Source organism: Cryptomeria japonica, chromosome 4 (assembly GCF_030272615.1).
Source record: "Cryptomeria japonica chromosome 4, Sugi_1.0, whole genome shotgun sequence".
Lineage (NCBI taxonomy): Eukaryota > Viridiplantae > Streptophyta > Pinopsida > Cupressales > Cupressaceae > Cryptomeria > Cryptomeria japonica.
This window is the reverse complement of record NC_081408.1, coordinates 669,652,782-669,666,749: the sequence shown is the minus strand read 5'-3', so window position 1 is coordinate 669,666,749 and position 13,968 is coordinate 669,652,782. Positions and strand designations below refer to the sequence as shown.

Below are 13,968 nucleotides of genomic sequence, written 5' to 3'. Positions count from 1 at the left end.
GATCCCGTTCTTGAAAGAATAATTTTTGTGCAAAGATAATAGGTTTCGGAGCAAAGATCGACGGCTGCGGAGCGAGAAAAATGACAGGAGGAGGCATCGCAGTCGTCGATTCATCCCCAGTCAGGATTAGGGAACGAGTTTCAGCTACACTCAGAGCGAACCAGGATGACCCTGTCCCTGAGATGCCCTTGTTGGTGTTGCTGTTTGTATGCCCTTGTGACTCGAAACCCCGACATGGTATGAAAGCCGGATGAAGCAGTCGGTATAGTGCTGCTGATTGTCCAGACAGAGGCATTCCTATGGATTCTCTGCCTTCCATTCAATCATTTAAAAAATAAACGCTAACAGATCTTGCAATACAATGTCTCAGGTACAATAACTTCTACAAAGAACCGCCATTTTAGAGTTGATTCACTACATTTCAAATAACCAGTGGCGCCACACACAACAAAAAAAACACTTCAGATCTGTTTCACAAAATAAAAAAAGAACAATTACTGTAACTCTTCGTTTATGCTCCCTTAGAGAACAAACTAAAAAACGCGAACCTAAACTAGATGAAGTACTGTTAAAGCTTAACTTGTACTACATTCTTTTTAAAATCCAATTTAGCAACCAAACCGTTTCAAAATACATGTGATTGCCAACAAATTCTCTGCCATTATCTTAAATCTGGAACATAATCGGCGCATCCTCCAGAACGGGCTTATTCATTTTTTATTGGAATTTTACCAAACCCCAATAATACCCTACATTATTTGCTAGTTAAATATAATAATGAAATCTGTAAGAATGCTGTTAATCTTTAAAAACTGCAAGAGAGACAGATTTATATTTGTTTTTTTGTGGAACATGATTTGAAAGTGAAAGCGATCGCTATCTACTTAAAAAAATCAAAAGTTTTCTCGTATTAAATTCATTTTAGTCAAACAAGAACATGTCCAATTTGGCAACTCAGGATGCAGATGCCAATTATAGGAGTCCCGTTCCTGTTTCAGTACAAAACGCGTGGTGACTCTCATAAGTTCATCGTTTGTTCATTTGTATAAGAAAAACGAAAAATGGCTTCAGTGCGCCTGCGATACGTGCCTGTTATATTTGTGATTCTCCAGGCTGTTTCGGCACAGCAGGCTTATGAAGCCAGAAACAATCTAAATTGCTCGAACACACAAGATATAAATTACGGGTATGAGTGCAATGGAGAAGCAAGTTCATGCCAGGCTTACGCAGTGTACAGATCGCAGACGGGTTACCAGACCCTCGCTAACATCAGCACCCTCCTTAATGCTAATCAATCACAAATGGCCACCATCAACAATTTCTCGCACAATCAGATTTTGGAAATAAATACAGCGGTTACAGTGCGTGTTGACTGTTCCTGCGCGGGGAATTACTCACAGGCCAACGCAAGCTATAGTGTCCAACCAAATGATTCTTATTTCTCGATAGCTAATAATACATACCAGGGGCTAACTACCTGCCAGGCCCTTTCACAGCAAAATTCTGTAGCTCCCACTGCTATCCAGGTCGGTATTTATAAGCGATTTGGTTAATTTTTTAGGTCAAAATTTCTAGAAGGTTGAAAATTTTGAAATTTGTCAGATAATGGTTTCTTGGAAAGAACCCTGCTGCAAGTTTCTCCGCAGGTATGGGTACAAGATTTTAGAGAATTTTGCAGAAAAATGGTGCATTTCACCGTGAAAATTTTTGCCTTACTCTGAAGTTTAAATCCAAAAGTATGATCAAACAAAATTTGGAAAAAATCCTCACTTGGGAAATGCTTCTTACAAATTTGAATAATGCAATACATTTAAATCCAAAAGTTTGATCAAACAAAACTTGGAAAAAATCCTCACTTGGGAAATGCTTCTTACAAATTTGAATAAGGCAATACATACTTTGTAGGTTCCTCTTTCTGCGTATTGGGAAATCTTAAACTCCTCATTTTAATGTGAAACATCAGTCTCTGTTTTTTCTGTGGTATTTTTGTATGGCGACTCCTGATTATTTTCTATCTTGTTTTTCACATGGCATCATTTCAATTCTGTTGTGTTTTTCTTTGGTAACAAATACTTAAATGTTTTTCCTTTTCTAACTGAGATCTCTCATTTGTTTCCTCCCAATGCTTCTAAGTGTTCTACCACTTAGATACTCACCCTGAATTGTTTCAATACTGTTTTCCACTGAAGAATTCACATAATCTTATTTTCCCTAATGGAGCTTCCATTCACCTACACCAAAGCTTCAATTCACATAGACCTGCTTTGCCCTGCTGAATTTTCAATTCACTTAAACTTGTTTTCCTCATACCTTAGAGAAATTTATTTGGACGCCCTATTTACCTTAGTGGGGCTTCATTTAACAACCCATCTACCTCTATTGAAACTTGAATTCACATAGATAAAGCATCACTCATCCAGGACCTCACATTTGCTTCTCTAGCATTCTACCACTTAGATATCAGATACTCTTCTGTGTTGTTCAGGATTGTTTCTGTTTTTACCCCTCGCAAAGCTTCAATTCTTTCCCCTTTTTCCTTTTTCAAAATGTGTAGATAACTTGAACCAGTAAAAGCAATAATCTTCAACCATATGCTACACCCATACCATTTAGCAATAAACTCAAGCAGCAATTGGGATAGAAAACTGAAGCTTTGAGCTTTTCAGCACCATCTTGATATATTTATTGCGAGATGGTTAATTTGATTGAATTGTTGAATTCTGCTTTACAGTCTCCTCAAAATAACTTTATTTTGTGGGTCTTTTGGTGTGCTACAGCCTGGAATGAAAATATCAGTTCCCCTGCGGTGCGCCTGCCCAACGAAAACCCAGGCTGAGAACGGGACCAAATACCTGCTATCCTACACAGTCCAGTTTGGAAACAGCCTGTCCACCATTAGTGAGCTGTATAATGTGACTCTACAGGAAATCAGAGACGCCAACGGGTTAACGGGTAACGATATTTTCCCTTTCACAACGTTGCTGATGCCTCTAACCTCTGCACCCACCTCTTCCCCACAGTCACCTCCACCACCGCCGCCGCCACCACCACCAAGAACCACCTCCGCTCCCACAGGGGGTGGAGGTTCCAAAACAGGGCAGCATATAGGCATTGGCGTAGGCGTGGCGGCTGCAGCCATGGTAATGGCTCTGGCGGCAGGTGCCTGTATTGTCCTAAAAAGAAGGAAGAAAAAGGCGCAAGAGCTACCTGAGAAGGTCCCGGATTCGACCCCAAGCCCTAGTAAGGCTAAAAACGCGGACCTGTTGGCGGGCATGGCTGACATGGGCCATGTGCTGCCACAGTATAAATTCGAAGACCTGCAATCCGCCACCGAGAATTTCAGTGCATCGAACAGAATCACAGCGTCTGTTTACCGCGGCCTGCTCGGCAGTGATGCTGCCCCTGTGGCAATTAAGCAAATGACAGGGGACATCTCACAGGTAAAACACATTTTAAGCATAGTGAATTATAAGTGAATTTTTTGATGAAATTACAGAATAGTAAAATAAGCTTCTGCAGAAAACCCTGTGATCAAATTTGAAAATTAAAAATTCGAAAATCATAGATAAATAGAGACAGATATTTATAAAAACAACTGTCTACAATTTTTTTCAGATTCTTTGATACAATGGTCGATGACATTAGCTTATATGGGGTGATCTAAAAGATCAGAAGTAGTTTTTTTTACTTAAAATTTATGTACCGTATAATTTTGTTTCTACTATTTCATTTCAACTTAATGATAACTCTTCAACAGAACTCTACATCATTTTTAAAAAAAAATTGTTTTTATTAATGATATCAATTTTTCAGTGAATTGTAATGTGTGCAAATTTTTTATCAATATTTTGGAACATGCTCTATATCTATAATCAAGGTAATAGTAAGAACTTAAAAAATCTTGATGATTCTTGCAACTCTCTATTATCCTGATACTAAATCATAAAGTATGGTCTCAAACATGGATATGAAAATTTGCAAACAATTTGATAAAAAAAAATAGCAATGATCAACTTGTTTTAAAAACCACAGATGTTTCATATGATATTTACTTTATCAATCCATCATGTATTAAATTAAAGATCAGAGCTTCTTTGATCACCAAAAGCTAAATGTACTGTGAAAACTTTAAGATATTTACTATATTTTTCATGTCTTCCAATTGACAAGATTTGCCTACCATTTCAAGCTCTTAGGATATACAAGTTCTGCCATTTCAGGCTCTTAGGATATACAAGTTTTCACTACTTGATTCATGTTTTACTATCTGTACAGGAGCTCAACATTCTTAAAACGCTCAACCATTTCAACCTGGTCCAGCTTATCGGCCTCTGCAAAAGCGAGGGCCGTTTTTACCTGATCTACGAGTACGCAGAACACGGCTCACTGGACCATCTGCTGCACGGCCCCAGGGTCGATACCGGGACGTCACAAAGCAGCTCAATTTCTTCCTCCATTTGCTTGAGCTGGAAGCAGCGAATACAAATTGCATTGGACGTCGCGCACGGGCTCCATTACTTGCACAACTACGCCAATCCGCCTTACGTACACAAGGACATTAAGAGCAGCCACATTTTGCTGGACAGCAATTACAGGGCCAAAATCGCCAATTTTGGCCTTGCAAAATCCGCAGGGGATTATGCATTAACCAGGCATGTTGTAGGTACCAAGGGTTACATGGCACCTGAATATCTTTCCAGTGGCCTCGTCACTCCAAAGCTGGATGTCTTTTCTTTTGGGGTTGTTCTGCTGGAGCTCATGTCTGGCCGAGGGGCTGTCTTGGAGGATAATAATGGCGGTTTCCAGGCACAGTTGCTTTGGACAGAAATTGGGGCAGTAGTTGGTGGATCGAATCCCCAGGAAAGCTTGAAGGGTTTTATGGATTCTAGTTTGAGAGATACTTATCCCTTGGATATGGCTCTGGCTGTGGCTCAGCTAGCTGCTAAGTGTGTCGACAGGGATTTGAACGGCCGACCTGCAACTATGGATATTGTATTGAGTCTTTCCAAATGGCTTTCTGCCATGTTGGATGCTGACTCTTTTGACAGTGAGGCTGCACTGCCTGGCCTATAACCAAGCTTTTACTAGGTTTTCCTGCACCTGTCAGGGATCACTGCACACTAAGGCGGTATTTCCTTTTCCAGTGTAAAATATAACTATTTTTACTGTATAACATTTCTATGGTGTCCTAGAAAAATTCTTTTGACAATGAGTAAACATATATTTTTGGCTTTGGAGTGGAATGGCCGGTCGGAAGTACGTGTTCCTCTAATTTGGAAATTTTTATCATTCTTAGCCTTCGGATTTTTTTTGAAGTGGCTTCCTTCTCCTAAGTAATTCTTATGGAGTTTTGTTTTTTATTTTTTTAAATTTAATTAAAAAAAATATTGTTTTATATGAGAATATGAAAATCCACGATATGAAATAATGTAGAAGTTGGTACATAAGTTTCAATGTAATGATGAAGCAATTATAGAGAATGGTGAAATGGTGAAATGAGTTTGTATTGAGAGGGTTCAAATATGTAAAGTCGATTTGCTTCTTATATTTTATTGGGCTATTGAGAGTTATTAGGTGATAGGCTACATTTTGTGTGGGGTTTTGAGCAGAAACTTGTCCAACGTCAATTCGGAAAACCTGTCACAAGCATTGCATTTAAAGATTTGGTTGAATGAATGCAAAATAACATTCTCTTTGTTCATTGTTGGCAATAGGATGTCATATCAACTCATATATTAGAGTTTGCATATCAAATTTTGAGTTGTTAATGCATTCTTTGCATCTAGATGAAGATCACCACTATGTATGTGAACTCAACTATCTCTTGAGATCACATAACTCATACAAAATATCTAATAAGATTTCAATTGTCATAAATTTTCTTTTATTGCATTATGTGCAACTATTAATGCATTTATGCATTTCTACATCACATTATAGACCACTAGCCACTGTGTTTACAAATAGGAAAATGTTGTAAAAAAAAAATATAAGACTTAAAACAAACTATTGGAAGCTGACTTCTCAAAGGACACTATAGTGATAAGAATTTGAAGAATCCACGATACCTTTTACAAACTATACCCATTTTTCCTCACGTATATTGATATTGATAGCAAAACAAATCCGTCTTTATACATATCTATAGTTCTAGGTTGTGTTTGAGGTTACCTAATTGATATTCCTTTCATTCAACTAGAAATATAGCTTCCAACAGTTCTATATTGTCTACTTCCTTCTTCATTGTGACTGTAATACTCTTTTGTACAAGAACAATGAAATCAACATGAAATTGATGTTTGACTTTGGCTTGTACATAGTATAGATAAGTTTTTTGAACATTTTTTTTTCCAGTAGCCAAAATATTCTCTCTTGTACATGATTTGTTTGAGGTATTGACTAGATTATATACTTACAATCAAAATTAAATATGTTTGCCATCTAAGTAGCTATTAAGCCTTGCTATGTTTTTAGATCGGGGATCTATAGACAACCTTAATCAATAACCTTAGTTAAATGTTTTTATGATTTAAATTTCTTGCATGTTTGTCCCATAATTCATGTGAAATAAGTACTTGTGAACTTGAAAAATAACCTCCTTGCTATCCTACGGTTATTACGTTTCTATATTGTGATTCAGATGTTCAGGTTGCCTCTTGCATGCTCCAATGAGATCAAATTTCTTTGATGAAACCAAATTTCTTTGAGGCATTCAGTCACATAGGTCACACATTGTAGATGCTTCCACATTTTGTAGAATGTGATTCACCTCGTGCCTTCATTTAACATATAACAATAGAATTGTTTAAGGATATTGAAAATTAAATCACGTGTAAATTGAAATTGCTTGCCCCTGGCATCCATGCACACTTATGCAACAACAAACAATATATAGAGTATATAGCTATCTATCCAATATTTGCCTCCACAACATTAAGTCTTTGTCATGCATGAGTGTTCACATAGGCATGTAAAGTGTAACATGATATGCAGACAATTACATTGGCTATTGTGGTGTGCTCCACGTGTATTGGAAGATAAATGCCCTAGAACATGCTTAATTTTAATCTAAGTGGTTGTAGGATTTTTCTTATGTTCATGTTGTGTTTTTAAACAGTAAGAAAATGTACCACGAGTATGGAAATTCTCAACTTACACACTTGTGTCTCAGTAATCTGCCACCCAGCAACAAGAAGCAGCATGGCCACCGCATCATATTGTTTGCGGGAGTGTGAAATGTTAACATAGCAAATATTTTTGTAAGATTTGCATCAATCATATCATCACACCTGTCAAACCCAAACTTTGAAGAGCCCACATTAGAAACCCAAAATTGTTAATGAGATTACATATAAAACCTCTTTGCCAATGGTTTATTTTTATTTTAATGTTAAAACTTGCATGCTTTAAAAAAAAAATTAATCCTTTGTTTTTATATAATAATCTTGGTTTAGGTATAGGAACAATGAAAAGTGGCAAAACTTCATCATACAATTATTCATTCATGAACATATAGGTCAATGAGATATTAGACCATCTTTTAATTAATTATCTTATTATTATATTGTTGTTTTGATTGTCTGTTTCTAGTGAGTGTTGTACATTTTTTTTCTTTTAGATTTTTGTAGGCTAGAATGTTTAACTCGATAATAAATATTACAATGATAATTCATTCAAGAAACCCTTGCACATGATCATATAATGAATGCCAAGTACAAGAAAATCCCACCTAATTCATTGCATCAGGCATGAACTTTGGAATTTAACATCAAAAAATAGTAATTTGCTCCTTGTTGTTGCTCCAACAGGAGTCACCACATTCAACATAGATGCGTCAACTATACATGCCACCCTTAAGATTCCAATAAAAGAAATGCACAACCATTAAAGGGCAGTCACTAACAATTTTTCAAGAAGACATGAGACACATACAATACCTTCTTGTCAATGAGATGGGCTTCATAGGACTGAAGTTACTATAGTAGATTATGTGTAGCCTTCTCCCACCAACAACACTTGTGCTTTGGTGGGACACCTATCATTCTTGTTGGTGACTTGGCACAACTACCACTTGTTATAGACAAACATGTGTATGCATCACACATCAATGCCAAATTCCTATAGGAACAATTCACTACAATTATTACATTACGAATAATTATTTGTCAATAGGGTGACACTCAAACTCAAATTGACTTTTCTCAAATATTACAAAACGTACGTAATGCAGAACCGATCGCACATGATTGGGATGATGAATACTAAGAGGGGGGGGGGGGTGAATTACTATACCAAAAAATACTGAACTCAAACACTTTAACAGTCTAGTAGTAAACCGGTAAAATAGTTTTACAAACAAACCGGTTAACACACATGCAAACTAGACAACAAATAAGGTATTCACCCACAAAAGCACAATCACCATAACACATGAGATTTTGACGTGGAAACCCAAATGGGAAAAACCATGCTGAGATGAAACTCACAAGTAACTATCTGCCGAATAGTAACTAGACCGGTTAAGGTCATACAATGTTCTTTACCAGAATAGATCCTGTTAGGAATCTCAATCTCTGTTAGGATATAAGTCCGATCAAAGACTACCTTGTGAGAGGATTTCAGATCCACAGTTGTGAACCACCTTGTTAGAGGATTTACAAAGGCTTTACTAAGCCTACCTGGTTAAAGGTTTCAGACTTGTCAAAGATGTGAGTAATCAACAAGTGAGTGATCTAAATATTAGCACGGTATGCTTGGTTAGATCCCTGATAGGTCATTATTAATGCATTTCAACATTACTTTAGTCTTCAATATCTCCACACATTGTTTCTTCACATAGACCTAGTCTTCTTCTATAATCGCACATGCAAAAACCTCAACAATCACCTTGAACCCTAACAACTGCTATAACCCTAGACATGATGTCCTTAAAAGGAATATTATTTCATGTCGGTCCAATAGGATTACATTGCAAGTTCCTAGGTTCAGTGTATCTAGACACATTTGGTAACACAACACAAAATCACCGTCAAAGTGTCGGTGGATGGTAACTCATCACAAAAATATACCGGTTGGTAACTCATCACAAAGTATTACTGGTTTATACAACTTTACTGATTACCGGTTGGTAAAAATGAAGACTGGGAAAATGATAACTGCCACTTTTAGTTCCTTTGCTCCATTCCGCTTGAGATCCTCGAACTGCTTGAGATCTTCATGCCGCTTGAGATCGGTAAACACTTTCTGCAAAACACTGATAGTCTAAAGACTACAACATAATACCGGTTGAGCATAATTCATACATTCAAAAAGTGATCTCATAGCAAGTGTGTGTCCATCAAAGACAATCACAACATAATCATAAAAAATGCCAACAATCTCCACCTTTGGCATTGATGGCAACACTTAGGAAAATTTTTGACATCTAAGTGTTTTACAAAAAAAATGCCATAATCAAAATTACTCCCCATAAGCATGTACACTATCCCTTTGCAAAAAATACAATGTATACTTCCTTACAAAGATAAACATAAGAGTATACATAGCATGCATCAAAATTTTAAATACCAAAATACTTCTCCCCCTTTGCCAACAATGACAAAATACAATTGAATAACCCCTGTTTCTATTAGCCGAATAACTGTTTATGACAATAAAGAGTGAAACTTGTCAAAAATTGATTTAAAGTCTTGCATAAATGTCTTCATAGATACAGACCATGACTCAAGCAATGAGGTAGCAACCTCACTCTCTGTTTGCATCTGGGATACCTGTTCCTCCATGGCGTCCAAGGTACTCATCTCTTGAGTAACCATCAAGGCATCCAGATTGAGATAGCATTTCTGAAGTATTTGCAGTCTTGGTAGTAGAACCAGTTGTAGTTCTTGCAAATCCCTGGTCCGGTTGCTAATCTCCAAATCAATTCTTGCAACCTGAAGTTGAAACCGGTGAACGGTTTGCCCATAAGCGGTAAAGGAATCATATGGCATCTTGAAGGTTCTTATGAACCTCTTCAAATCAGTTTGCAGTTTGTCTTTCTGAGCAAGAACATCATCACAGAATAGATGGGGTTGACATATCTTGCTAAGTAGTAGATTCCCCTCATCCAGAACATCTTTAATGTCCTTTTGTGCCTTCTGCAGATACGACCGGAGCTCATTTAACTTTTTCACCAAGGCAGTGTTCAAAGCCTTTTGATGCTTCTTTTGGGCATTAGCTTCGGCAACATCTTCCGGGCATTGCACTTGGTCCTCTACAACTGTGCATAAGAGCTTCAATTGAGCTAAAGAGGAATCGGTACTTGGGAGATTGGTACCAAGAATCAAACTGGTGAGTGTTTCCACTGCAGTTTGAATCACATCTTCCTCCTTTTCCTCCTTAGTGCATCCAATCACTTTTGAGCAAGCTTAACGCTTTGCAGTAGCTCTGTTTCATTTGTAGACTAGAGGTCGATGGGATTGGTGATGTCAGTCGGTTTGGCTTTATCACCGGTTGCCTTTGAAGTCTCCACTTGAGTGCCTTGTGTCGCTCCCTCCTTCTCTTTAGCCCTTAGCTTGTCCTCTTCTGCCTTCTTTTTCTCCTCTTTCCCTGTCTTCTTTTTCTCTTCTTCCTTCTTTTCCTCTTCTTTCCGCTTCTCTTTGTCTTCATCCTTCTTCTTCTTCTCTTCCTCTTGTCTATTATTCTCCTCTTCTTTTGTCTTGTCCTCTTCCTGTTTCCTCTTTTCTTCTTCTTTTCTCTTTTCCTCTTCCTAGGCATGTGCACAAAGATGGTGGTCAGAAAAGTGGACACTACCCAAAAAAAACTTGGAAAAACAAGCAGCGCGTACGCGGTTTTAATATTTCAAATTATCGCATATGTGCTTAGGTTTGTTCTTCCCGAGCCTAGAAAAGGTAGTGCATACGCGCTGCTTTTAGGAAAATGAACGCGTATGCGCTATGCCTTGGAAAATGAGTGTGTACGCGCTGCTCATAGGAAAATGAGCATGTACGCGCTACTCATGGGAAAATGAGGGCGTACGCACTAATAATCCAAATAAAACCGCGTACGCGGTGCTTGGTAAAAAAAGTTTTTAAAAAAAAATTGGGTCTCATTTACTCGTAAATCGCGTTTGTAACTTTGTTTTTCCCCATTTTCTCACCTAAACCACGAACGGGGTGCTAAATTTGTCCTCCAGGCTATGGATCAAGGTTGGTTTTTGTTTATTTTTGTCTTTCTTTCCGGTTTATGCAATTTGTTTTACATTTTGAATTTAATTTCATTAATTTTAATTAGGTTTTTTCATTTTTTGTTCAAAAACCAGATTCTTCTAATCCAAAACAAGAACAACCAAATGCACCTCCTGAAAACACAGAAGAACAACCCCCAATTCCTCCTTTTGACCGCACAACCGAAACACAGGAATAATTAATTAAGCAGTTAGGACAAAATATGTCTAAAATCAATAGACTAATTGTAAAATTGAAAACTTCTGAACTTGACCATCATCAATCCCTTGCCACTAGCCTAGAAACATTAGCTAGTGGTGCCATAGCTGTTTCCACATAAATTACCAAATGGGGAAGCTTTAGGGATAGGTGTCATCAATTCTATGCCAATGGGCTATCATATGATGGAGTAAAAAACAAAAATATTTTTAAACAACAAATATGTGCCCTTTTTGTTGATCTTAAACTGGTCAGTCATTACCTCTTAATGCAAAGAGGTTTCCCATACATTGGTGTACCAATGCGCAGATGAAGAATCTTTTTTGGCAGAGGTGGTGGATGGTCTTTGATGATTCACCTTGTAATAATTATGAGGTGCCATTATATTTTTTGAGAAAAATATATTGTGAGTTTGTGCTCAATGTGCGGCCAAACTATTTTGACATGAGAGAGTTTCATGGTAGAGGTGGTGGCTCTACCCAAGATAGAACTGGAGCTCGTAGGCAATTAGCCACGGAGAGTCGCCACCCCCTAGCATCCAAACCCAAGGTGCATCAGGTTGTCCCATTAGAGCTGAAAGAGTCGATGGAGCTACAGACTCTTCAAGCGGCCACAACATTGACTGATGCCATCATCTAGCATGGGACGTCATTAGCACACCCTATTGTATTGGATGATGAGTCGTTAGAGGGCGACAGAGAGCCCATCGAGCATATGTGTGTCAGTTGCTCGGGGATAAATGATGCAGCCGGTGCAGATGGATACTCATATCATCTGTGCACGATTTGCGGTTGTAGATGTCAGGCTCACACGGTTGAGGATGTCGCACTGACAGATGAGTTGATGGACATGGTGTTTGCCCATGAGCCACAGACACAGGTGTGTTGATTTGAATTCATAGCATTTTATTTATCAGTCACTTTAAATTTGTAATTACATAAATGAATTTTCATTTATACATCGATTTAAATTGAGACAAATAAAATGCATTTCAGGATGCAGCAGCGGTATCCCATACACCTCCCCTAGTTACCATAGCTGCAACTTCGATGCCCGAGGTATAAATTTTGTAACATGTTAAAATAGAATAATACACTTTGAATTCAAAAAAATACAAGATATACTAATTATCTTTAATGCTTGGTCCAATTTCTGGTTTGTAGGTGTTGACAGGGGACAAAATGTCCTAGATTGATGACATCACGCTCTCAGCGATCGATTTTGGCCTACAAGGATATACGGTATCATATTTTGTACAACTTTTTTTATGTATTGTTTTGATGGAATATGCAAGTCATTTCATTTTAGATTTTTAAAATTATGTTTAATTTATTATCTGATTAATATCTCATGTTAATTTTGTGTTTTTAGGGTATCCCCTCCGCGTCTATGGCTCGTCCTAAGAAAAAGAATTCCTCGAAGACGCCAAAACGTGTGAAGAAGGTAATTGAACACATTTTTAGTTGTACAATTGTTTGAAAATGTTGAAATCAAATATTAGTTGGGGTTTGTAGATTGATTAGTGTTTTTTTGTCTATTTTACATGTGCATCGGCCATTGAGCTTTGTGGATATGTTGAATGCACCTGATTCGCCCACAGATCAAGAGAGGCCGGAGGTATGTATCTCTACTTTATTTTCTTGATTTCATGATTATATGCACACATACATGTGAACTTGTGATATATTATAATCTTATAATTTTTTCATACAGGAAATATCCATACCTATTTTGTCAATGGTGAACCCTCCTCCTTGCACTGGAGAAGCATCTCAGGATCTGGTACACTTTTGTTTGATATGTAAAATTAATTGTTTTCAAACTTCAATACTTATTATTATATTAATTGTATTTAATCTTTGTATATTTTTTGTATAGGTAATAGCGACAGTTTCTACATCGATGGTGAGTCATCCTCAGTCCATTGGAGAAGCATCTCAGGCACAGGTACGTCATTGTTCTCTATACTATAGCTTTTAAGTGTTTTTGATATATTTATGTTAGTACATTGTATTAATTGTACATTTAATCTACAATAGACTCCTTCGTGGTACGGCCATAACGTGGATTCATTTAAGTATGTCTTCAAGAAAACTCCTAAGAGTGACAAGGAGAGGAGAGCGAAGACATTAGCTCCTGGATCAGCCGATGGGGTAATCTACATTTCAATTGCAAAGGAATTAAAGTTAAATGCATAGTTATGTTGTTAATTGTGAACTATTTTCTACAAAAGAATTCTAACTTGGCTTTTGAATTGTGGTTTTGCAGCCATCTACATAGCCACGTACTACGTCGAAGAGGCTTGATTTTGATGATCCACCACAATTTTAAGATCATATAGTGTTAGTTTTGGTCATAGAATGACCAATACATGTAGATATATTCTACATTTTTATTGTATATCGATTTGGACATGGCATATGCCACATTTTTGTAATACTTGTATTGACTTGGCAGACATGCCTTTTATATATATATAAATATCGATATTCGATCCAATAAATGTGTAGTGAGTTCATTATTTTGTATTTATTGTATTTTGTGG

At 37.3% G+C, this 13,968-nt stretch overlaps 1 protein-coding gene across 1 annotated transcript; it reads left to right on the top strand.

The window, feature by feature from the left end:
- Positions 1-376: 376 nt before the first annotated feature.
- Positions 377-5,234, top strand: LOC131042712 (protein LYK5). The gene is made up of 3 exons (XM_057976038.2): positions 377-1,526; positions 2,778-3,440; positions 4,276-5,234. The coding sequence occupies exons 1-3, from the start codon at positions 1,062-1,064 to the stop codon at positions 5,071-5,073; spliced, it is 1,926 nt and encodes a 641-aa protein (XP_057832021.2). The 5' UTR covers positions 377-1,061; the 3' UTR covers positions 5,074-5,234.
- The last annotated feature ends 8,734 nt before the right edge of the window (positions 5,235-13,968 follow it).